General features: G+C 65.3%; 1 protein-coding gene across 4 annotated transcripts; it reads right to left on the reverse strand.

Moving 5' to 3' along the window:
• Nucleotides 1-3012: 3012 nt before the first annotated feature.
• On the reverse strand, nt 3013-24152 carry CTBP1 (C-terminal binding protein 1). 4 transcript variants are annotated; one of them, XM_045834189.1, is made up of 10 exons: nt 24135-24152; nt 17692-17887; nt 15659-15813; nt 8946-9090; nt 7220-7426; nt 6306-6520; nt 5567-5697; nt 4933-5060; nt 4250-4367; nt 3013-3932 (listed from the first exon to the last, which is right to left on the reverse strand). In XM_045834189.1, exons 2-10 carry the CDS (start codon nt 17696-17698, stop codon nt 3746-3748), a joined length of 1293 nt encoding a protein of 430 aa, XP_045690145.1. In that variant the 5' UTR covers nt 17699-17887; nt 24135-24152; the 3' UTR covers nt 3013-3745. The 4 variants fall into 4 exon arrangements, with proteins under 4 accessions (XP_045690145.1, XP_045690144.1, XP_045690143.1 ...); XM_045834188.1 differs by lacking the exon at nt 24135-24152 and adding an exon at nt 23665-23881; XM_045834187.1 differs by lacking the exons at nt 17692-17887; nt 24135-24152 and adding an exon at nt 23665-23882 and having other exon boundaries at nt 3013-3929.
• Between the last annotated feature and the right edge of the window lie 1560 nt (nt 24153-25712).

Here is a 25712-nt window from a genome sequence, read left to right on the forward strand (position 1 = left end):
CCCCACATGAGTACAGATTTGGGTTCTGATGGGTTAGTGTCCACGTGCAGGCGGGTGCCCTCTGCTGATTCCCCGGACCACTGGCTGCCGGGTGGCCAGTGCCGGGTGCCTTCATCCTGGACCCAGCACGGGTGCCACTGTGCGTGTCCACGCAACAAAGAAGACAGCGAGGGACACAGAGGCCCCTCGCTCACCAGCAAACACTGCCCAGGGGCTGCCCGCCTGCATGATGGGAGTTAGGCCAGCAAGTTACAATGCTCAGTGTGGCTCCAGCTCTGGCATGTAAAGAGATTAGATGTCGTTGCCCCTGTCCTTACAACAAGAAAAAGCTGAAAAGCTGAAAAATTAACTTTTCTTGGATCCCTCACAGAACCAAGGTCACTGGGCAAGCCAGCACCCAGCACAGAGTTCAGCACCCTGAAATCTGGAGACAGGTAACAGGGTCCCTGCTGGGGCCGCTCACCCAAGCAGAAGCCACTGGAGCCACGACAGGCAGGCGACTGGAAGGTGACCCTGCTGGTGGCTGCGTGGCCTCCGGCGGCAGTGAGAAGCTCCGGGGAAGAGAGCCCTCGGTCAGCGGACTCTCCGTCCTGCTGCGGGAGCTTCGTCCAGAGGAAGCCTGTCTCTCCGTCGCACGGGAGGCCCTTGCTGTGTGTGGACCTGCGTGCTCGTTGCCGCGGCTGCAGAGCTGCTGCTGTAACACCACACCTGACACCCATCCCAGCGCCGGACAGGACCCGTCTGGGTTCTGATCCTTACGCTGAAAGCAGCTATAAACACGCCTGCGCACACCTTCTCGTCGCTGCCTGTCTGCAGTGTTGGGAGCACGCCAGGAGTGGGAATGCTGGGTTTAGGGTGTCTCGGGGGGGCTCCCTGGGACACAGACTCTCAGACAGGCGTGCACACAGCTGGTTCACGAAGGAGCGGCCTCAGCGACACCCTCCAAGCCATCGAGGCCTCACTGGGCAGAGGACGCTCAGCGCTTCGACAGACCTTCTGAACTGTCCTCTGTGAGCCGGAGGGGCCAGACCTTTGTGCCACCAGCCAGCTCGGTGCTGCATGTCGGCCTCCCCAGGAGTCAGCCCTGCGCGGCTGAGGAGCACGGCCAGGGAGGACATGTGAGCTGCCAGCACCCGGCGCCTCCGGTGGCTGTGCAGTGAACGCTTCGGCCCCCGGGGCAGAGGGGAGGGGGCACATGGTCCCATTGCAGGCCGCCCTCTGCTCCCCTCAGACCCAGCCTGCAGAGCAGATCTGCCTGTCCAGGAGCACCCGCGCGTGACTCGGGTGGCCCTCTTTCCTGGAAGGGATCTGGAACCAGTTACCACAGCCTCACGGCAGGAGTTGGGAGGCACAGCCTCCTGTGTGTCCCCTGGAAACTTGGGTGAAATTCTCTCTCCTGCAAGTATGTGTTGCGACCAACCACGGAAGCCATCTGGATCTGTGATTTTCTTTGAGGAATTGTTTTTCAGGTTAATTTCTTTAAAGCGGTAAGAGCCGTCTGATCTTTTGGGTCTTGGGTCAGTGTCGGCATATGGTTTAGTTCTTCTAAGTGGCCGGCATCTCTGGCCCCTCTGGTGACCTCAGGAACTGCAGTGACACCCTGCTTCCAAGTCCTCAGAGTGGGTATGCCTGTCCGATTTTCTTCATTTACCTGTCGGTTTTTCAAGTTTACTGACTTGGTCCAGGAACCAGCCATGGACGCAACTGGTCCTCCCCCCTGTTCGTTTTCCATCTAACTCCAATCTTACAGATACAATTTCTGTCCGTTATTATTTTAGCTTCATTTTGTCACTCCTTCTCTGGTTGCTTCAGACATAAATGTATCTTAGTTTCAGCCTCTCTTTTCTAATGCCTGCCCCTCAGCCTCTCACTCTTCTTCTGAGGTAACTGCTTCGGCTGGTTCCACGGCCACGCAGCATCCCTGACAGAGAGAGCGAAGGGAGCCAGAGCAGGCAGGGCCGCTGAGGGCTTCCCGGGGCGGGGCGGGGCGGAGCGGGGCAGAGACACGGGTTCCCCGGCCCAGCAAGCTCAGCAAGCCCAGCGGGCCCTGGGGACACCTGGGAGTGGAGGCCCCTGCGCCCCGGGCTGTGCTGACCGGAGGGACCCCGAGCAGAGGGTTCCGAGCACAGCCACAGGAGGGGACCCTGGAGGACGCGAGCAGGGCCGAGGCTGGGGGCCGACAGGAGGCGCGTCCGGAGTGGACACGGAACAGCTCCTGCTCTGGAATCCCAGGCCCAGCCCACACCTCATCAAGTGGGGAAACGGCTCCTCCATAAACCTCCCCAGACGGGTATGTGTGGGCCGCTTTACCCTGGCAGAACAGGCTCCAAAGGCCGTTAAAGGATGCACACCAGGAGGCTCGGACGGAAAGGAGCAGCCAGAGAACCCAAGAGGTGACCCAGGAGCCCGGAGTGGGGGTCGGGGCGGCGAGGGAGGAGGGCAGGCTGGGGGGGGGGCAGCCGGGCACAGCGCCATGTAGTCAGATGAGTGAGCACAGCCTGGAGTTACGGCCACGCCAGTGCCCAGGGGCGCAGAGGACAGGGACGGGTGGGGGGAAGGGCTTTGCGTGGGAGCTCGGTGGCATCCTGAAGCCGTGGGGCACCGGGAGGGCTCGGAAGGTGGTCAGGGTGCTCCTGTGTGCGTGGGCTCTGCTCTTGGCACTCACGTGGCTCCCAGGGCGACCGGAAGCCACTGGCTGTGGTCTGTGGAGGACGAACCGCTTCTCGAGCACCGGCCTGCTGTGGGGTGCGCGTCTCTGCACGCTGCGGAACTGGGGTCTCCGCTCTCCCAGGTCGCGGCACGCTGCCGAGGGAGCGGCGTGGGGAGCCGGTGGGTCCCCGTCCTGGCCAAGGCTGGTGCACAGGCCGCTCCACTCCCCGGCGGCTGCCTCCGAGGCGGGACCACTGCCCTGAGGGTCCCCGTGGCCGCCCGCCCAGCCCCAAGGCCATGACAGCCAGGACCGGGACCTGCCAGTGCCGCCTGAGACAAAGCCACTGCAGCAGACGCTGGGCGTGCCGGCTCTTTCTGGGGTTTTATTTCTTTAAAATAATTCATACAAATGGTTACAGTCACAAACATGATTTTAACCAAAATATTGCTAGCCTACCACATCAGCAGGACGGTACCTGGGCAGGCCGGGCGCTGCGCCTAGCATCCCCTGGGGCAGCGCCGGCGGCGGAGCACACTGCGTGCTCCTCCCGCCTCTCCAGCCGCTGCGAGGTGCCGCCTTCGTTTGGAACGGGGGGGTTCATGCCAAAATTAGGAAAAACAGCCTTTTGTTTTTCTAAATTATTCTAAAAATAAGACAAGCAGGTAGAAAAAACAATGCACTGTGTGGCATAGAAAGAAAAAGAGGAAGGGTTCATTGTCCTGAGAAGTTTGCCAACTGCCTTGCTCCGGCACGTCCCGCAGAGAAAAGGGGGCCGGTCGGGACCGGCTCTGGGCGGCTGGGGCGCTGGTTGTGGACAGCTAAGCAAACAGACCTTTGTGATGCTCTACAGGCTGCACACGGACGAGGACGCTCATGGTGGAGTTAACTACTAACTGGTTTGCTCGACGAGGACGCGAAGAACACAGGGCGGCGCGGCCCGGGCGGGGCTGTCGGCGTGGAGGCGGCCGGCGCTGCCTCCCGCGCCTGGCGCCCGGAAGGTCTCTGGAGTGCCGCTGCCGACCGAGGGCACCCCCCCGCACACGCCCGTCCCGGGCCGCGGCCCACTGGCGCCGAGGCTGCAGAGCTACGTCCGCGCTACAACTGGTCACTTGAATGGTCTCTATCCGCCTCGGGCTTCACGGTTTGGCCGGGAGAAGGGGCGTGGGGCGGGTGGGACACTGGGGGCAGGCCGTGGGACAGGGACATGGCGCTGGGTACGATGCCTTCCACTGCGGCCGGGATGCCGCTGGGAGCCACACTCACCACGCCCGGGGGGTACCTGCTGGGAGAGGGGGGAGGGCTCCGTGAGGCTGGCGGGAGGGCGGGGAGCTGCACCGCCATGCTGCCCACTGGGCGGACCTGGCCCTGGCCCCTGGCCCCTGGCCCAGCGTGGCCTCCTCCCAGACAGTCTCGTGTCCTCCAGGCCCGAAGGCCACCCCTGCTGAGGCTCTAACACCTCGACCTCGTGTGTCCACTGGGGCTCACGCGAGCACACATGTGCAGGCCAAGAGCCCCCTGCTGGGCCACGGTCCCACCCAGAATCGAATCGTCCCGGGGACCGGCACCCCCGGCTCCCTGTGCGCCCCGCCCGCCGCTCACCTGTAGGCGGCCCCGTTGAGCTCCGGGTGCACAACAGCAGAGTCCAGGCTGGCCCAGTGGGCGGCGGCTGTCAGGTGGTCCTTGTTGACACAGTTCTTCAGGCTGTCGGGGATCCGGCCTGCGCGGTGCAGGGACACAGGAAGGGCAGCGTCAGCGTGGGGCGCCGGAGGGGCCCCCGTGTGTGGCAGCTCGGTTGAGAACATGGGGCCACACCCCGGAGGTCAGGCTCCAGGGGCCCCTCGGCCACACCTCCCTTCCTCGGCTGTGCGCAGCCCCCTCCCAACTCAGGGCCCCCCCCCCCGCCCCCGTCCGAGAGGCCTGAGGATTTTCAGAGGGCAGCCGGCAAGGTCCAGCCCAGGTTTGCGAGTGTAGTCTGACTTTTTTAAAGTGTAGGGACAAGTGACACACAAGCTGAACCCCCCACAGTGGGTGAGAGTGAGCAAGGGTCACGAGTGAGATGCGTGATGAGGGCCTGGGCTGCGCACGCTCGACCGGAGGGGAGACCAGGGCAGCCCTCCGCTGCCTCAGCTGCGACGTCCACCTCCCTGCCCAGCCCCAGCACAGGGTGGACTTGGCTGAGTGAGTGAGAGGTAGAGGTGCCCGGTTCCAGCCACCCAGTGGGTGCTTGCCTCTGAGAGAGCCTCGAGGGCCCCCGGGCCCTGCTGGCGCCCCGCCCAGCCCACCTGTGATGGCTCTCCGGATCTCCCGGGCGGCCTCCTCGCGCATCTCGATGGACGCCTGCTCGCTGTACCAGGCCGCGTGGGGGGTGCAGATCAGGTTGGGGGCATCCTTCAGGGGGCCCTGGCTGAAGCTAAGACAGCACAGCGCAGGTCAGTGCCATGGCCCAGGTGCCACCCTCTCCCTCCGACCCCGTGGGGTCAGTCATGCCCGCTGCCCACAAGTGTCTGAGAGCAGGAGGGAGGGGCCCTGCCTGGGCACCCCATGCAGGGGGTCCTGGGAGCTTCTGGCTCTCAGACCCCACGCCCTCCTGGCACCACCTTCCCAGGGTGGAAGACCCACCCAGGGCTGGCCTGCTGCCCACACTTGCTTCTCAGCTGTGGGGCCTCTGGACATTGCCCCGTGGGCCTGGCCACCTGTACACCTAGGCAACCCATCAACACAGTGGCCCTGGGCATTCCGCAGGAGGCGCAGATCTGAGTCTCTCTCCCTGCCCAGCAGGTACAGGGCACGCCCATGCACTGGAGCCTCATTTCATAGGTGCCCTGTTGGCTGGAGGGAGGCGTGAGCCCAGGAAAGTAAGTGCCCGGCCAGGGAGGGGTGCCAGCTCAGAACCCCCCAAGCACCGCCAGTGGTCACCTGAAGGGCTCCGACTCGTGCACGTCCAGGGCTGCCCCGCGTATCCGCCCCTCCTTCAGGGCCTGAGCCAGCGCCTTCTCATCCACCAGGCCACCGCGAGCTGTGTTCACGAGGAAGGCCCCTTGTCTCATCTGGAAGACAGCGACACAGCTCCATGAGTGAGTGAGCACGGAGGCCTCCTCGCTGCCCTACTGCCGGGAGGAGGGCTGGGCAGGGACGTCCCACCGGGGCCTTTCCCGGATGGGCCACCCCAGCCTGCAGGTTCTGCTGGTGAGGGTCCCCAGGGTGCACCTCACGGCCCCAGCCCCTAGGCTTACCCCACCGCCGTGGGAGGAGGCCCCGCTCCCAGCTCCTGCCAGACGCAGGGCGGCTCATGAGTGCTGGAAGCTGCACCAGGGCCACCACTCAGCTGTGACGGAAACCTCAACCCTCGGGGAGCCCCAAGACCCTCGGTCCCCGTGTTCACCCTGTTTGCTGGGAACTTGGCCTCAGGGGCTGCGGGGCTCCACCTCTGTCACAGGCCCACGGCCCTTTTGGAGCCTCGGCAGGGCTGGGCCAAGGCCGTCTGTGCTGCCAGCGTCCGAGCAGGACCAGGCAGCTCGGCTGCAGGACTGGGGGAGGGGGCTGGCCTGGGGGAGGGAACCTCGGCCAAGGTGGGGGGCACTGGCAGGAGCGCCATGTGCTGGCTGCAGCCGGCACCCCTGCCACCCAGGCCGGCCCTCCGTGGCCCAGGCCCCACCTGCTTGACGGTGAAGTCGTTGATGAGGTGGTGGTTGTGCTCGTTGAGGCCGCAGTGCAGGGTCACGCAGTCGCTGTGGAACAGCAGGTCCTGCAGGGTGCTGACCCGCTGCAGCCCCAGCGCCCGCTCCGTGCCGTCCGACAGGTACGGGTCGTAGAAGAGCACGTTGAAGCCGAAGGCCTTGGCCCGCAGCGCCACTGCCTGCCCCACTCGACCTGGTGGGAGACGGGCGTCACCTTGGCCGGGGACCCTCCCCGCCTCGGCGTCCACACTGCTCAGCATGGCAGCACAGCCCTTTGAGGCCCAAGGCTTCTGCCTCCGGACACTGAGCCACGGGACCCCCACCTGGCCAAGTGGGCGACAGGGGCTTCAGAGAAGGGGTGAGGACTGGAGGCAGCCCCCAGGGAGCACACAGGATGGGTCGGTGCGTGGGGTGGGGCAGGGGGTCAGGCTGCTCCGTGCGTGTGCTGGACCCAGAACACTACCCAGCCCAGGACGGCCACCTGCTGCGTGAGCAGGCAGGAGAAGGAATGAAGGGCCGCACGGAGGGGCGTGGACACCGCCCTCTACCCACGGCAGCTACTGGTGACAGCCCTGAAAGGCCAAGCTGGGGAGAGACCCCAGGGTCGTCTGGCCCTCACCAGAAAGCCACGTCGCCTCAGCCATCGCCACAGGCTGGGGGAAGCCACAGTGTGAGTATGTGTGACCCCGTGGGCGCCTGTTTGGTATCTGTGCACGTGGCCCAGGCCTGGTGCTCCAGGCCTGACAAATAGCACACAAGCTGCCCCTGGGCAGACAGGGGCCAGCACAGCCTCTGTGGCAGAGCTTCCTCCACCCCATGCTGTCCCTGGGCCGGGGGACCTCCTCACCCGCTGAGCCCCGCAGAGAGAGGGTGAGAACAGAGGCTAACGCACCTAGTCCAATGATGCCCAAGGTCTCCCCGCGGATCCTGGCAGCTCCGGAAGCCACCTCCCGGATCTGCTCGACGCTCTGGACCCGCGTGCCTTCCCGCAGCGCCTGGTGCAGCCAGGTGGTCCTGCGGTACAGGTTGAGGATGTGGCACATGGTGGAGTCGGCGGTCTCCTCCACAGACGCCGCCGGCACATTGCAGACAGCAATGCCTGGGGACACAAGACATGCCTGGATGGTCACCAAGCCCATCCTGGTCTTCCCCTGGGAAAGGCTGGAGGACATGTCCCCAGGCCACCCCAGGGGGACACGAGAGAGACACAGGCAGGCACGTGCTCCCACTGGGCGGGCAGACAGGGAGGGGACAGGATGCAAGGGTCACACCTGGTTCTGCCCCAGCTGGACTGCCTGCTCCCCAACCTTCCAGGAAGGGGTCATGGTCAGGACAGACTCCAGAGCTGACCCTACAGGGACTGCCCCTTCTATCTTCCTGGGCTCCCAGCCAATGGGGGCCTTGCTTTAGATGAGTTGGCCCGCGCCCTCCCATCCCCCACAGCCCCCGTGACCCTCTTTCCTCCTGTCCACTGCAGGCATCCCAGGCCCCCATTACCCTGTGCTCTAGCCCCTACCCGCCCCCCCAGCCGAGGTCACAGGAGCGGTGGAGTGACCCTGGAGAGGGAGCTGGCTCAAGCTCTCCACGTTGAGCCTTGGTCCCCGCTTCTCTCCGCGTGTCCCCTGCACACCCTGGCTGGTTCCACCGGGAGCTGACGCTGCTCCTGGGCTCATGCCCCCGGTCGCCCCGGCCCCTTTCGCCCTCGCCCCGGACAGCCTCCTTGACCGCACTCCGGGCGCCCCTTCTGCCTCCCCGAGGAGGGGGCTCCTGCTGGCCGGGTGGGTGCCTGGCAGACAAGCAGGGTTGCACCCCAGCTCCCTGTGAAGCGCAGGACAGAGCTCACGGAGACCAGACGGGAACCAAGCTGCCGCTCACCCGAGAGAGCACAAGAGGTCCCAGGGACTTCCGCCTCCTCACCCGCCGGCCTTGAGGGGGTGATGGCGAGGCATGGCCCGGCCCCAGACTGCCCAGCTAAAGGACAGCGCTGGCCATGAGACGGAGGGCCGGCTCTGCACAGGCACAGGCCAAGGCCCTGGGAGGAAGGGTCCAGGCCACGGCTGGACACTGGGAGATGCTGCCCAGGGACAGGTGTCGGCAGCAGCCGAGGGGCTCACACAGGACGTGTGAGGTCACACACTCAGCCGCTTTTGTCCTAGCTCCCCAAGTTGCACCTGAGGGCGGGGAACAAGACCAGACACCAGAGGTGCCGGCTGCAACTGTGGGCCAGCTGGGCCACGGCCTTGCCTCGCAGGGCCGCGAGCAGCACAGAGAGGGCGGAACGGGGCGTCAGGGACACACCAGGCGGCCCGAGTGGTGCGGTCAGCGCTGGGTGTGGGGCACGCTTCTCTGTGTCACCCGTGCGCGCCCTAACTCACAACACGAACGCCGAGACTGGAGTGCCAGCTGCCCGCGAGCCCGGGCACAAGCACAGGGCTGGGCAAAGCTGCCGTGAGACCTTGCACCGGCCCGGGGGAAAACCACACGGGGCACGGGACGCCGGCTCCCGGGTCACCTTCCGCCACACCAGCAGGAGTCTCACCGGAAGTACGACATAAGGCGGCGCGGCCACGCCCAGGACGGACAACCGGACGCCGGAGGGAGAAACGAGGCCATCCTACCTAAGTCGCCGGCGGACTTGATGTCGATGTTGTCAAAGCCGCTGCCAATCCGGACGATTATCCGAAGGGCTTTGAATTTCTCCAGGTCCTCCCGGGTCAGCGTGATGGTGTGATACATGAGGGCGCCCACCGCCTCGTTCAGCACCTGCAGAGCACAGCGGCGGTGAGTGCCCGCCGCGCCCCAGTCCCCGCCGGCCTGGCCCGGGGGCGGGAGGCGCTGCTCCCCCGGGATCCCAGCGGCCCGTTGCGCAGAGAGGCCACGTGGACATTTCCCCCAAGTGCAGCCCTGGTGGGGGCGGCCAAGGGGCCCGCAGCTTCCGGGGTGCGCCGCAGACTCTCTGGGCTCAGAGCCCCCCTGACCCCACCGGGGACTCAGCTCCTCAAGGAAACCAGGGGGCCCGCCCGCCCGCCCGCCCCGCACCGGAAGGGCATGGAGAAATGCGACGCAGGCTGAGCGTGGAGCGGGCGCTGTGTCTAGCGCCGCAGGCCACTGGCGGCGAGGAGAGCCACAGAGGCCCCTGACAAACTGCCACGGGAACGCGGCCACCACGCGACCCTCACTGACACGCAGAGCCGTGACTCGATGGCGGCAGAAACGCACAGCGAGTCTCAGACAGTGAACCGACTCCCATAAAGGACCTCGTGGCTTCTAGCGCGCGGAGGGACACAGGAGCCATTGCTGTGCCGCACTGTACGGAGAACCTGGCGCCAGGTCAGTCGGTGAAGCCACGCCCGGCCGGAACTCACTGCTTCTGGGGGCGGGGAGCGCGCCAGGCCAGCCCACTGCGGGCCGCGCCCTGGGACGCGGGGAGGGGACGTCAGGGCAGGGCGCGCTGGGCCTCTGAAGGGTCCGCAAGGTCCGGGCCCCAGGCTTGGTGGGCTCAAGCACATGCTCGAAGTGTGCGCAGGCCGCGAGGGGTCCGCTGGGTGTCGCGGCGCTCTCTGCGCCGATCTGTGCGCCGCTCAGGAGCGTGGCCACGGGGATCTGGCATAAAGGGCAGCGTGGTCAGCACGGCCCGGGGCGATGACCAGTGGTCTCCAGCACAGCCCTGGACCTGCCTGGGTGGTGGCCATGTGAAGCCCCCGTAGACAGGTTGGTGCCTGAGAGTTCGGATGACACAAAGGGACACACTTTTTCAAAACTGCCAACCGTGGCACTAATCTCCGCACTGGCTGGGCCTGTGTACGGCTACCCCCCCAGAGCCGTGCTGTGGGGGGTGACGCTCAGCGCCTCTGCCTGTGCAAGCCAGGGGGCGCCTGTGGCTCCACGTGGGGCACCTCTGTGTTGGCTCCACGCGGGTCAAGGACAGTGTTAGACCTGCATCCCAGGGTCTGGTTCTAGGGGGGGCACACACTCTGGTAACAGCTAGACGCAGGCAGAGGACTGGCAATCTACCCCCCTGGGCCAGGGGCAGAGGCCGTGGACCTAGCACCACCCGTGGGACCGGATGCAGGCATAGCATGATCCAGGACTGTCCCTGTTGGGGGGCGGGCCTTATTCCTCCCCGAGGGACAGAGCAGTGGGCCTCGTCATCGGGGACATCTGTCTTGAGATCACAGTGACCCCCACCCCGAGATCCATGGCTGCTGCCTCCTCCTCCAGACTGAGCTTCCTGTACAGGCCCCAGGTCTCCCGGATGAGGAGGGAGGCCAAGACCCGCTGCACAAGGCCTGGCGCGTCCAGGGAAGGCTGGACTTCAGCTGTTCCGTGAGAGCGCGCAGCGGGTTTCCACGGTGGGGTGCAGCGCCAGCTGCCTGCTTCCTCCTTCCTCGGTGGCAGGCTCCATTTCAGCGGCACGTGGCCATCCAGAATACAGGCGGTTCCCTGGGAGGTGGCCTGGAGGACGCGGCCTTCGGGACCCCTGACGGCTGGGCAGGCTTGGACTTCCGAGGTGAAGGGGTGGCCCTGACTCCAAGAGCAGGAGCTCTCAAGGCCTGGGCCGGGCCCCGGGCCCCAGGGAGGGTATTGGGCTGAGCAGGCACAGACTCTGGTGTGCTGGTGTGGAAGGGTGAGGACCATCGTGTGCCAGAGTGGCAGCCGGCAGCATGATGGGCAGAGGGGAGAGAGCTGGGCTGGTGGGACCTCAGGAAGACCCCTCTGGACTCCTTTTGCTGTGTGGACTGGCGGGTGGCCACAAGAGCCGGTGAAGAGGGACCCCTGCGGCAGGTGAGGCAGAGCTGTGGTGGCGAGTTGAGTGCAAGCACATGTGTGGGCAGACACCGCTGTGCCCCAAAAATGGAGAGGCAGGCGCATCCAGGGAGACGGAGGAGGGGTGACCCCAGCCTCAGAGACACGCGCCGCAGAGGGGACGGCACCAGAGGTGAGCCCTGGGGCCAGCCTGGGCAGGCCCACGTGGACCCCTCGTGGAGAGGATGGTGTGGAGGACGCCCGGCCGCAGACAGGCCCTGGGCACGCAGGCTCGTCCGCATGCAGGTGGCACGTGGCTTTACTCCTGGGCGTCCAGCCATGGGTGGCAGTGAGGTCTCCGGGCTCAGCCACGTCCAGGGTGTTCGTTCATTTCCTGGAGGTCCGTTCTTAGAAATGCAACTAGTGGCGGCCAACAGCTGCCAGCCACACCCAGGGACTGGCCCAGCTCCGACCGTACAGCGAGGGTCACACTGAGGCTGAAACGGCGAGCGCGATGGGTGCAAACCGGTGCCTGTGACTTCAACTTGAACCTGCATTTCTGAGTGTGACTTGCCCACATGTGGTTTTGGTAAGTTACTTTTTCCAGGTCCCCGTCCATTTTCCATGAGCGTGTTTTCAATAGCCTGGTGCCAGGCACAGCACTCGGAATACAGATTTGGACGTGACTCAAAGCCACTCCCCTACGTCCACAACCCCCACCGGGAAGGCCACACGCAGACGCCGGAGGAAAGCCCACTCCGGTGGCAGCTCTGTCTGAAGACCCACACACGGGCCAGGGCCACCGAGGGTGCTGCGTCTGGTGCCCAGGTCCACGCTCCCTGCAGGTTCCCGTTTCCTTTCATGGTTGCAAAGCAGCTGCGACACCCCCGGGTATCATATCAACCTCCCAGGAAGTGCTAGGACTACACTGTCTCCTCAGGTTGGGGACCAGCGGCCTCTCTGAGACACCCTGGCAGATGTCCATTCCCCTTCCTCTTGCAGCTGTGTGACCAGGCCAGTGACTCAGCTCTGTCCTCAACTCCAGGGTGGGAGTGGCACGGGTCCTGCTTGAAGAATGCTCGGAGCATGGCCCCTGGCACTCGTGGGCACCATGGCAAAGGAGGCCAGGGTGTGGTGGGCACCGGCCAGGTCTGCCCACCCCTCCTCACAGAGGCAGGCGTCTCCTCCTCGCCAAGTCACATGGTGCCAGCTCTGAGCTCTCGGGCTCCTTGCTGTCTCTCTGATCTTCCCGGGTCCACAAATACAGAGGGGGCAACTCCACTGCTGCTCAGAGGCACCCACACCTTCCAGGTGGTTCCGGGTAGTTCCTGTGACAAGCAACCACATACAGGCCCAGAGTGCACGCCTCGGGCTTCCAGAGCTGCCGAAGGGCCATTGGAACACAGTGTGTGTCCACCAAGGAAGCGCCCAGCTGCCGTGGGCCGCAGCCCGGATGTGCCCACAGCACAGGGTGCCCTGACCTCCGGGGCATGGGGGCTGTCACTGCCCAGACGCCCCCTGCTAGTTTCTGCTGGTCTGTGTTTGCTGCGGGCCACAGCACTGATTGGCTGGTTCGGGGCCGGCCCTCTGGCAGGCCCTGCAGGCACCGCTCCGTCTCCTGGCTGTGTGTCACCACACGGCGTCCTCCTCCTCCACCCACCGTAACTAGCACACCCCCTCCCCCGGAACACTGCACATCTCAGACAGGACCCCAAGCTCACCAGGCCTTTGCCCAGACTGAAAGCCCCTTCCTGTGTGCCAGGATCCCCCAAGAGGGGGCTGTTTCGGAGCCCCTGTCCCATCCGCTTGTTTAGCACCGACCCTGCCTGCCCAGCAGCCACTCCACCCTCTGCCACCCCACCCTTCACTCACTGCAAAGCCTGTTTGTGCATTTTTCCCAGATTTTTATCTTATTTCCTACACAGCCTCAGCACCTTCCTCCAGGGACAGGGTGCTTCACTTCTGAAAGGCCCCTTGGGGTCCAGCTGGGCCTGCCCAGGCTGGCTGGCTTTCCGTGGGCAAAGGGGCAGCACCCCCACCAGCCCCCGGAGGGCACCTCAGTCCGTGCCTGGTTCTCAGTCTTCCTTTCCCCGGGCTGCCTCTCATGTCACAGGGGCCGTGCCTGAGGAACTCCCCCAAAGCGCCAGGAGGCCTGCCTCTGCTGTGATGAGCAGGCCGGGCTGACACGCAGTCCTGGGCTGGGGGTCATCTCCCCTGGGAGCTTTCAAGCACCCACTGTGGGCTGGTTCTTGCATCTGTGCTGGTAAAATCTGGAACTTCAGTGGTGGGGTGCCCTGTGGGCCCCTCAGTGTGTGTTCTGTGTTGGTGGCGGGGGAACTGGAGTCCCACTTAGTTTCGGAAATGTGGTTCGCCACACAGTGGCAGTGACGCCAAGCTTTCCTTCTGCAGCAGGTAATGTCGACATCCCCTGGTCGAGGGCCCGTGGGGGACAGCTCCTGGGGCCCGTGGGTGGGGCGGCTCTCCCCTCCTCATGTCCATCTTTCTTCTGAGCTTGTCTTGACCGTGTCTTCCAACCTTCCCACAAGAATTACATTTTTGCCCACTTTAAACTTCCAGGCTCCTAAGGGGGCAGCCGTGGTTTATGTCTCACTGACCAGTGCTTGCTTCCTGCAGTCAGGGGCCACTTTGGGTGGGAGGACAGGGCCCAGCGACCCTGACACTAGGCCCGGGGCTGCTTCCAGGGAGGCAGGGGGCCCGATGGAGCCGCTGCCTGCCCGTCCGTCCATCCGTCTGTCCATCCTGAGGGCCCTGCCCCTGCCCCTCCTCGGGGTGGCCGTTCCCTTACCGAGGTGGGCTTTGCATCAGCTTGCTCTGGTTTGGGTAAGTTACAATTTTAGAAGAAACCATCTGTTTTGTCTTAGTATTCAAATTTATTGGCTAAATTTGATTTAACACTGCTTATGATTTTTAAAAATTCCTATCTGCACATCTCTTTCACTCCTTATACTGTTATTTTGGGAATATCTTGTCAGTTTGAAATAGTTTTAAGATTCACAAGAAGTCACCAAAACCGTAGAGGTTCCTGTGTCCTCCAGGTGGCTCCCCCAGGGACAGCCTCGCCCACTCTGCCAGCTCCCCTGCCGGCACACGCACCCAGCTCTCTGTGGCTGCATCACCTGCTGCTTCTGTGGCCACCACCAGACAGGCCGGGGCTGCCAGCGCCAGTCACCGAATGTCTGCTCCTCTGTCGAGTGCGCTCCCCACCCACACCCCTGGCAACACCACACCCATCACCGTCATCTTGTCCCTGAAGAGTGATCAGCCCTCGGAGGTCAGCCTTGCGCCCAGCACTGGGCCCAGCGCTGTCCAGCAGGTTGGCCGATCGGTCAGCAGCTCACTCCCTTGACTGCGTTGGGGGCACCGGGGGCGGCTGTCTGCGTCTCTGGGTCCAGGCGCAGGGAGTAAAGCCGCCGTGCCCTCCCCGTGCGGGCTTTCCTGAGAGTGGGAGCTGCCCTTCTCTAGGATAAACACCCAAGCGTGACCACGTGGGTGTGCAACAGGTGTGTGCCCAGCATTGAAGGAAACCACACGTGCTCTCACGGGGTCACAGTCTCACCTCTGGGAGTGGTCAGCCAGCTGCCCAGCAGCTGCTGTGTCCGGCCCGCCCTCCGTCGGTCCGAGGTGCCGTCAGCAGTGTGCGCGCTCCACACCGCGGCCTCTCGCCTCTGCCCTCACTCCCTGAGTCCCGTCCCCTCCCTGCCTGCCGGAGTCTCACTCCCAGTCCGCCTCTCCACCACCCGATCTCCTGAAACGTGACCCACACCGCCGTGTCGCCTTCCAGCTCGGTTCTCCCTCTGTCTGCGGCTGGCCCTGCGGCCCGGGGGGTTTTCGCTCAGCCCTCAGGCCTCCGCTGCCCGCTCACCCTCGACTGCGGGGCACACCCGGCACTGGAAGTGACTACGCAAGTGAGTACTCAGACCGAGGCCAACGGCACCTGCTCCTGAGAGGCTGGTGCCATTTGCTGGGCCGGTGCCATTTGCTGGGGCAGGTGGTGTGGGGTCACCTATGACCCAAGTTCAAGGCTCCGTGCAGACCGTGTGGGGGCATGTTGGGTTCCACCTTGTCCTTTCTCCAAGGTAAGGCTGCCAAAGCTGCCCTGGCCCCTCGGCTGCCTCTCCCAGAAGGGCAAGCCGTCGGGTCCACACCGCAGGCCTGCCTGTCCCTGCAGACTCTGGCCTCACCAGACCCCGCTGGCCCTCGACTGCTGTTGGGGTTTAAACTGCGTCCAGCGCAGTTTAGTCGGCCGTGACTACAAACAGAAAACCAGATTAACACCCTTCACATCTTGGGGACCCCGTGACCTCCTGGGCGGTCACCAGAGGCAAGGCCTGCCCCCCTGGCGGGGACCAGGAGGACACTGCATCCATGTCCCCAGGCCCCACTTCCTGGGGACAAGCTGGTTAGGAAGGAGACGACTCAAGAAGCCACCGAGCAGACCCCATCTGCTCGTCCGGACGGTGCCAGGGACGACGACAGCCCTGCCGAACTCCTCCAGGTCCTGCTGGTGGGCACGACCTGACCGCGCCTGCCACCCGTCACCGCCCACGCCCCTCCACACGTTCACCTTCTCGTGGATCTCCTGCGTGGACTGCGCGTCACAGAAGGCCACGGTGGCCACGTCCTTCAGGATGGGCATCTCCACGGTGCAGTCCCGGCCGTCCAGCAGCGCCACCAGGGGCCGGGGGTGCAGGGGCCCGTTCATGATCGGAGGTCGGACGCCTGCAACGACAGGCACAGCTGCTTAGCCTCCCGCCCAGCAGCCCCAGGACGCCACTGCCCGCCCCCCAACATCACGACCCCCAAGAATGAGCATCCTCACGGACCCGTCACCGGGATCATGAACAACCAGGCGGGAAAATTAGAAACAAGCTGGTGTTGGAGACAGCTCACCGACTCCTGAATAGACAGACCCGTGGTGACGGTCACTGCCCCCATGGGTGCAGGGCACAGAGACAGCCTCTGGGGTGGGGGGGGCAGGATCCCCACGGCCTTACGCATCGTCGAGGTTTGGCCAGAACACACGTGGCCTGATGTCACGGAACGGGCCTCAGGCTCCAGCCTGGCTGCCCCCAAACCTGACAGGGACGTCTCCCAGGGCACCACCTCCCTGCTGGGCCTGGAAGGGCAGGACACAGTGCCAAGGCGGAAAGGGCGGACACCTGGGGTGCAGTTGGAACCCTGTCTTCGCATGTGAGGGGCCGAGTGTGGCTGCAGCCAGCTGCCTCTGAGCAGGAGGCAGCTGCGCCTTGCTCCACGCTGAGGCGGACACGAGGGCTGCGTGCAGGATGCCCGTGTGTGCGGGGCCGCGCCGGCCCTACCCTTGCCCCACGGCCTCGCAGACCCTTGCCGGGAGACCGGCTGTGCAGGGCGGAAACCAGAAGCGGGGTGGCCGTGCCAGCCCCCCACTGCCCTTCTCAGGCACTCCTCCCGCCCACCGCCTTCCTGAACAGCAGAGATGCAGAGATGCCGAGACCTGCAGGCCAGCGGCCCTCCAGCCCTCCGCGCGGGGCCCGGCCCGCCCCCCAGACAGCAGGGCGGGGCAAGCAGGGCCGTGCCACCGTCTCTCCAGCTCCGCCGGCAGAGCAGCCCCTTTTCTCCAACGTATTTTTTCCCGCCACGGTTTGGCCCCCTCTGCCCCTGCCCCAACACACACTGTGGCCCACGTCCATGAGCCCTTGCGCTTTTTGGCTCCGTCCCTCCACTCCTTCCCCCACCCCCCCAGGGGAGCGGCCAGCCTGCGCTCGGTCCGTGAGTCTGTCCGTTTCCCCGCTAGGCCCCGCGTGTGAGCGCCGTCACACAGTGTTTCTCTTTCCCTGACCGGCCCTTTCACCCGGCACAAGGCTCCGCGGGTCCGCCCGCGCTGTCGCCGTCACTTCTCACGTTAAGGCGTCCCTCACGGTGGCGTGGGAGGGGCTCGTCGCACCGCTGGTTTTGAGTGACGTGACAAGCACCCACTTCCGGCATTTTCCGGCTTTACTCTCTAGCAGACAGCGACCGGCACGACCCGCGTGAGCCGAGGGCAGGGCCTCGGCACGAAGCAGGCGGCAGAGCAGGGTCTGGAGCTGCTGCCCGGGGGACCCTCTGCTGAAGCCCGGGGCAGCGTGGCTGGGTGAACCGGACGGAACTGCTGAACTGCTACGGGGGGGGGCGGGCCGGCCGAGCGCGGCACCGGGGTGCACGGCCCTGGCCAGGGGGGGCGCGACCACGCACTTCCTGGGGGGACACCCAGCACGGAGGTTGCAGCACGACCAGGACCACTGCCATGTCGGCCTGCTCTCGGGCCGGGGGACCGGCGAGGCCTGCGGGTCTCCGTCTGCGCCTCCAAGGACCCCCCTCCGGGCCGCAAGTGGGGCCTCAGCGCCCGCCTCCCTCCCGCCTCTCGACAGGCGCAGCAGCAAACGCGGGCAACCGGGCGCCTGTCCCAAAACGCAGAGCGCGCTCCCTGCTCCCTCGGACGGCAACACCGCCCGGACCCGACACGCTGGTCCCTCCGCCGGCACCCAGTCCCCAAGGCCACGGGCGCTGTCCCGGGTGCAGCGCCCCCTGGTGGGGCGGAGGAGCGGGTTCGCACTGCGCACACTCGGCGCCCCTACCAACCTGACATTGCCTAATATGGGCTTGGCTTCCACGACCATGAATTCCACTTTCCAACGCGCTTTATCTTCTGAATCCCCAGGCAGAACCGCGTCCTGTCACTGGATCCTCATCCCACGTCTTTTAGTGTCTCGGACCAAAGCTCTCAGACTCCTGATCCACGGCGACCACTGACGCCTGCGCCGGGGTCAAAGTCTGACTAAAAATCAAACACAAGAGACACGTTAAAACCCCATCGAGGGCCCGCTGGCACTCACACTCCAGGCGGCGGGGCTGCTCAGGCACTCTCGGCCCCATGCCTGCGGCTGCCGAGCCGGCACCTACCTGGCACCAGGGGCCCTGCCACCGGGACGCGGCCGGGATGAAGACTCAGTAAGAGGCCTGCCCTGAAGGTCCAGCCCCCACGTCCCCTCCACGTACTTGGGAACCACCTCGGCGCTCTGCCCCCCCCCCCCGCCAGATGCCACCCGTGTCCGTAAGGCAGCAGTGCACTGGGCACTGGGAGCAGGTCTGCAGCCTAGAAGCTTCTGTCTCAGGTTCCTATGGCTCCCTGGGCCTCTGCGACTTCCAGCGAGGCCACCGTGGAGGGGCCACGGGTGCAGACGTGACAGGGACAGCAGTTTCCTGCACCCCCCACACGAGCCTGTGTGGGGGCTCCCCCAGGTCGGCACGTGCACCACCGTCCCGCCTGGACATCACCCTGGGGACCAGCACTCGACGGAGGCACGGGTCTCCCCAAAGTGCCACACTGCTCTTCCCAGAGGCAGGACAAGGGCACGGAGGACTCGCACGCAGGGCGAGCGTGCGCATGGCCACACACCTGTCAGGGACCAGATGGAGGAAGCTTCTGGAGCTGGGGCCGAGCACAGGGGCTGACCTGTGGGCGGCTGGAGGCCACAGGTGTGCACCGGGGAACGTCAGGCAGCCCTGGGGTGGCCAGCTCAGGACAGGCACCCCTGTCCACTGCTGGCCACAGACAGACTGGGCGGCCTGACCCTGCCACAGACAGACTGGGTGGCCCTGCAGACGTGCACAGCACCCTCCTCACGAGCCTGGGGGCTGTCAGACCGCCAGCCCACTGCAGCCACAGCAGGGGCCACCACACACCTGTCCCAGGAGGCTGAGGTGAGCTGTGAGGGCCGTCGTCTTCCCAAGGCCGCCTCCAAGGCCGGACCTGTCTCCCTTCCAGTCCCTCTTGTGGGGTCAAGCACCCACACTGACCCCTCATGGCCTGCTCCCATGGGACACCGTGCATGGCTCTGCACCAGTGACCATGGGGCTGATGGTCCTTTCTCTCCACAGTGGGCTCTGCACCAGGCCCTTGGTGGGAGGAAGGGGTCCATGACACCACACCCCATGGGGGAGCCTGGGCTCCACGCAAGCCTCAGCTCCTCCTCAGTCCCACGTGGCCACGTGCACTGAGGCCCCTGACAGGCCAGACCCCCACCTGGATCCTGCTCCCAGCTGTGGCCAGCTGCTCACCAGCGCCCCCAGGCTGAACCTCCTTCCGCTGCAGGCAGCACAGCCTCTCCCTCCCTGCCCCTCTCCAGCCACAGCCACCAGAACCTCACAGTTGGGCAGGAAGTGGGTCCAGGACAGGGCCCCACCCAGGCCACAGGTGCCAGTCCCCCCCACGCCCGCTCTGCGGGGTGTGTGCAGAGGCCGGGCTGCAGGGCCGCCCCTCCAGCGTGAGGGACGCGATGCGGGGGGCCGCCCCCTGAGCTCCTGCACATGGACTCACAGCCACACTCGGCTCTCAGCACGGGGACGTGCCCGTCCGGAGAACACGGCGCGGGACGCTGGACGTCTCCATGCTACGGGAAGCACTCGGCACGCCAGAGTACCCCGCTGTCACCGCGGACTGAGACGCCGACTCCTGGGGGCTGCTCCGGACAGGGCAGCAGCCCAAAGACCCTCCCGGGCCAGCCATCCTCGGGCCCCTGACCACTGGCAGCAGGTGGCGGTGGGCGAGGCCCGGATGGTGATGGGCCGGCCCCTCTGGGGACAGCAGCCCCCGGTCTCAGCTGGCTCACCAGGGCTTCCTCCGGCCCCCAGGCCTGCTTGTCCCAGCAGCGACGGACTGGCACAGGCCGGAGGGATGGGCACGAACCCCCGAAACGGCGGCCCGAGTCCGGCGAGCACCCTCACCTCTTCACGCTCCCACGCTTTCCCGACTGTCGCAGGCTGACTCCAGGCACGCGGCGCCCCTCCCGGCAGCCGAGCTGCCCGGGCGCCGTGGCTGCCACAGTGAGCCCCGGTCTGCACACCAGCTACAGGCCTGACGGCGAGCACAGGGCCCCGCCCTCCAAGGGGCGCGGGGCGCAGCCCCACACGTGACGCGCTGGCACCGCGCACGGGTCCGGGGTGTCCTTGCAGCCCCAGGAGGTGAGCCCTCCCCGCAGGTGCTCGGGGCACTGCGTCACGTGCCTCCCCGTGCCCACGGCTCACCTTCCTGTGAAAGGTCCCAAAGGAAGAGCCAGGGTGGCCCCCGCCCGTGTCAGGCGCCACACGACTGTCTGCCCGGCTGTCCTGCCTGCCGGCCACGGCTCTCCATCATGCAGCCACTCTCAGCAGGGACCAGAGCCGGCAGCTGGCACACTCTGGGGTCAGGAGTTGCTGAGCCCCCGACCAGTTGCAGCAGGCCCGTCGCCCCTTGCAGCTCTGACGAGCAGCTCACGTTCCGCTCACCCAGAACTCGGCCCCGGGAATCCCAGCCTCTCCAGCCTCAGTGACGCGCCTGTCTGCGCAGGCCCCACGCTCAGATCCTGGAAGCCAGAGCTTCAGGCTCACAGAAGGAACGCTGGGGTGGTGACTGCCCCCTGTGCATGACACGTCATAACCGTGCAGGGAGACCCCTGGTGAGGACCACAGGACTCAAGTCTAACTGAAGAACACCTTGCAGTTACCGGCCAGCCAAGTGGAGTCACAGCCCCCGCCACAGATGGCACCCGGCGAGTTACTGTGGACACTGAGCCCATCTGCCACAGGCCACAGGCCACAGGCCACAGCTGGGGGGTCCACAAAGGGCCCCCTTCAGGCTGCAGTGCTTCCCACGTCCCCCCCACCAGCCAGACCTGCTGACACTTCTCTGGAACCACCCCAGCTTCCAGCCCCACCGTGGCACCATCTGCAGCCGGGCTCCAGGGCTGAGGGGTGTCGACTGAGGGTGACGTAAAGAACCGCCTCACCAAAGATGACACAGGCAGGAACTACGGCACTAAGAGCCTCCCCTGGTCGTCGGTGTGACCGCAGGCCTTCCCGAGTTCCATAGAAGGATGAGTGCTTCCTCTTGGGAGACCAAGGGGCTCCGTGGGCTGCCACTCCAGGACCCCAGGGTCCCAGGCCAGCACACAGCCCATGGGCAGGTCCGAGGCTGACCTTCTGGAGGAGACAAGCCCCGACCTGTGGTGTGAGGCCCTGTGCTGGGTGGGGGGCAGAGGGAAGGGTGGTGTGTCACTCCCAGCTGTGTGGACGGCAGTGGCAGGGCCACCCAGGACTTTGAGCCCCGCACCCCAAAGAGTGAGGGCCAGGGCACGGCCCGGGTCCTCCCTCATGCCACTGGCAAAGGGAAATTTTGGGTCTTTTAGGAGAGCTGTCACAGGATAAGAGCCTCACAAGGCCACACCTTTGACCATGGGTGGTACCAGGGCCTACCTGAACGGGGTCTCGGCTATAGCACAGGCTGCTGTGGGGAGGCATCAGGACACCTCCCGACCACAAGCTGAGCCTGTGCTGCTCACACAGGAAACTCCAAGGGCAGGTGACAAACCATCAAGAGAAAAGCCCCATCACTGGCCCAATGCTCTGCTCGCAGCCAGCTGGCCACCAAGCATCACCCACCCTTGGGCTGGTGGGAAGCCGAGGCTGGACCTACTCTGAATCCCGAGTGCCTTCCCCTGCAGAGAAGTGCTTGTCTGTGCCTGCGGTTGCTGGGGGGAACATGTGAGGGTACCTACTACGTGGCAGGATCCTGGGGTGCCACCACACAGGGTGGACAGGCTGCAGTGCCCCACATGGGCCCAGATGCCCAGCTCTCTGCTGAGTGTATTTCTATACAAATGAAGTCACTACTTTCCAAAGAAGGCAGGTCCCAGAGAGGGGGAGCTGTCCAGGCCCCCAGCCCCCACGTGCACTCAGCCTGACCCTCCAGGGAGAGGTAGGAGCTGGGTAAGGAGGGGCTCAGTGCGCTCGTGAGAAAGCCATGGAAAGCCATCCGTCCACCTCTCCAAGGTTGTGGCTCCCTTCCCCCAACAGGAAGGCGCGACTGTCCTATCCCTAACCAATCGAAGAGGTCACCAGAGGTCACTGCTGTGAAAGGGTCTGGCTCCCGGCCAGGTTCCGGTTGCTCCAGGAACTGCCAGCTTAAAGGCTGGTTCATAGGCACCTCCGAGGAGGCACCCTGGTTTCTTGGCCGGCAGGCAGAGACTGGGCCAGGCGCCCAGCCAGAGAAAGCTCCAGCCTCCAACCCCCCGGCTCAGGTGTGGTGGCAGCCCCGCCCTCCCGCAGGCCGGAGCCTGGGGCGGATCTGCAGGCTCCAAGGGCACCCGGCCGGGGCGGGGAATAGGAAGCCGCAGACCCTCCCCGCAGCCAGGAGACCTACCGGCCCCTCCCTGCCCCACCCTCAGCGGCCCCTCCCACGAGGAGGCCCCAGCCCGGGAGGCTGGAAGTTGACAAGGACTGCGAACTGGACAAGATGGCCACCGGCAGTCAGGCAAGACACGAAAGCAGGCCATCGTCAGGCCGACTGCCACTGAAGGGCCCTCCCCACAGCCCCAGGCTCAGGGACCCTCAGTGTGGCTTAGAGTGCCCGCGAGGGCCCTTGTTCCTGACGCCCTCCAAACAGGAGGGGGAAAGGGTGCCTCGTGACAAACGCCGTTGGGGCCAAAGCTCGTGAATTATTAAGGTGGAAAGAGACCGGCTCAGGAAGGGGCCGCGGTGTGCAGTTCGCTAAGTTCCGGCGGCGCAGACGGCCTGCGGGGCTTGGAGGCCCCCTGACGCCCCCACCTGTGCACCCGCGCGGGGGCTGCAGGGCTGTGCCAACTGAAGGCTACAGAGGGAGGGCCGCCTACCCCACCAGCTGGACGCTGCAATTTCATACATTTTTAGAAATGGACGAAACATCCCAACGACGGCACAGAGCCGGCTGCAAAACTAAGCGCCGCTGAAACCCCCCAAATAAACGACGGGGCTGGAGGGCAGGGGGCTGCCCGCCCGGCCCCGTGCGCCTGTTTCCCAGAGGAGACCCCCAGAGCGAGGGCTGCAACCCGCCACACAGCCCAGCGTCCGGAGCAGGACAGGCCCGCGCGCCTCCGGGCCGCCACCGGCCGCGGGGCCGGAACGCAGTCGCGTCCTCGGGACGCACGAGGCCGTCTGCGGTGGCCCTTGTCCTGTGCCGCTCGGGCGTGCGCCAGTCCCTAGCCTGCTCGAGCCCTGGGGGGGGGTATTTACAACAGGAAGTGACACGCGAGGCAGAGGCTCCCCCTCGGGGAGACGAGGCCCGCGGCTCCAGCACAGACCTGGCTGGGAGCTAAGGGCTGAGGCCCTGTGGCCAGGCACCAGCGTCGGGTGGGGAGGGCCGGGCACCGGCGGTCTGGGGGCCGAGGTCGGGGGGAGGGCCGGGCACCGGGACCCGCGGCCTGGGCACCGTGCGTCTGGGGAAGCCTGGATCAGGGAATCGGACAGGCCTGGGACTGGGAGTCACGGGATCGGAATGCAAGAGGCGGATGGGCAGGGGTCTGAAAGGTCGGGGCCCGACGCCCCTTTGTGTCACCTGCGCGGGCGGCGGGCGTGAGGGCGGCACCGGCGCAAGCGCACTAGCACGCAGCAGCCCGCGCACGCGCTCGGCGCTCCCTGTCCCAGCCCCGCCCCAGGCACGGCGGCGCGCGGACACCGGCGCGCACGCGCACTCGCACACAAAGCATCGGCCCCGCCCGCCGCCCCGCCCCCGCGGCCGGAAATGCGCGCGCGCGGCCTTACCCAGTGGCAGGCCCTTGTTGAGCAAGTGCGAGCTGCCCATTGAAAGGCGCGGGCGGCCGCGGGCTCCGACGAGTCCGGCGATCTCCGCCGCGAGCCCGGCGCCTGGAGCGGCCTGGGCGCCGTCCTCTGCTCCGCCGGCTTGCCTGCGCCCGGGCGCCGCCGTGCCGAGCCGCGCCGCGCCAGCAGCCGCTCCACCGGGCGGGCGGGGACAGGCGCGCGCGCGCGCGCGGGCAGGCGGGGCTTCCGGCCCGGCGGCCTCCTGTTTCCCGGCGCGGACGCCGCGCAGCACCATGCGGGCGGCTGCAGACGGCGCCCGCCCGCCCGCACGGTCCGGGCCATGCTACCCGCGCCGGTCCCGGTCCCGCACCGGCATATGCCAGGCCTGTGCCTCCATGCCTCCCTCCTCCGGTTGCACCAAACACGCAACCACCGTACTACTCCTGCCCGCACATGCAACCACTGGGCCCCACCTGCCTTGCATCCGCACAGGCACCTGCACACCTTCCTCCCCCGCACACGCACGTGCTGGGCTGCGCTTTCCCAAGCAGGGCAGCCTGGACAGGAGGAGCCTGATGAGCTTCCCTAGTCTGCTGCTCGCACAGCGCTAGAAACTAGCTCCAAGACAGAGAAAGCAGAGCAGGGGCTTCCTGGACTTGAGGCTGGGAGGGTCCCTGGGAGGTGGCCAGGTGTGGCTGAACCGGAGTCCACGCCCCAGTCTGTCTGGCCACCACCCACGGCCCGAGAGAGTGGCCGGTGCTTACTTAGTTTAAGAAGTACAAAAGGGATCCTCGCGGTGTAGCACAGTTGGCCAATCCGTAGTCCCCATCCTGGTCAGGGTACATGCAAGGGTCCACCAATAGATACACAGGTGAGTGGAACAACAAATCCATGTCTGTTTCTTTCGCTCTCGCCCCGCCCCCCTCTAAAAAATGTCTAGAAGGGACCTCAGCCCTTGAGGGAGCTAGTCTGGGCCCAAGGCGAGGTTATCTGGTGATCGGAAGGACTGCAGGCCAGCCCTGGTAGAGCCTTACGTCCAGAAGGGGCAAGCACTGAACTACCGGGGCAGTTCTATAGAACAGGTGGACCATCCTGGAATCATTCCTGTTGTCTGTCCGTTTTTCTATCCGCTTTTAGAATTAAGAAGTCAGAAAATGCAGAAGGATTCATAAATGATGACCAGGAACTGGGTATCTGTTTGCCAAATGCTGGCTTTTTTTCCTTAGATTTTACTTATTTTTAGACAGAGGGGAAGGGAGGGAGAAAGAGAGAGAAACACCGGTATGTGGTTGCCTCTCGCACGCCCCCTACTGGGGATCTGGCCAGTAACTCAGGCATGTGCCCTGACTGGGGATCCAACCAACGACATTTCATTTCATAGGCCAGGGCTCAATCCGCTGAGCCACACCAGCCAGGGCCAACCAAGTGCTTTCAAAGCCTCACTTGGTGCCTCCCAAACTCAATTACTTAGGACACACAGGGGTGTGGGGTGAGAAAACAGGATATGCGTGAATATGTGGCAAACATCTTGGAGAACTTTCTTAAACATCGTAGAGGCAAAAGGAGCCAGAAGGAGACGATTAAAACCCCAGACCAGGGGGCATGTCTCACCCACCTGCATTTTCTCAGGCAGTGGGTTGCTCGCTGACATTGTCCTAGGCCAGAACTGCTGGAGAGACCTGGACCTGCTCCTCCTCTCTTCCTGTTCTGCCTCAGCACCTCCCATGCTGAGATCCAGGCTGCCCCTCAGTACCTCCTTCTGCCACCTCACAGCTGCCCCCAGCAGGGTCAGCCACATCATCTTGTCCCTGTGACTGGCCCGAGCATGTAAGTCAGATTCCGTCACCTCCTACTCAAAACCCTCCAGGGTTTCCATCCCAGTCAGAGAGCCCTGGGCTGGGTACCCCGGACCCCCAGCCTCCCGGTGACTCTTCAGCCACGTGGCTGTTCTCCCCACCTGTCACACACCTCTGCACAGAGGCTTTGGCTGCCTCCCCCTGCTCTTCCCATGGTCACCTCCTCCTCTCTACCTTATGCCCAGAACAGGCATT

Source organism: Phyllostomus hastatus, unplaced genomic scaffold (genome assembly GCF_019186645.2).
Source record: "Phyllostomus hastatus isolate PE091 unplaced genomic scaffold, TTU_PhHast_1.1 phas_contig_196, whole genome shotgun sequence".
Lineage (NCBI taxonomy): Eukaryota > Metazoa > Chordata > Mammalia > Chiroptera > Phyllostomidae > Phyllostomus > Phyllostomus hastatus.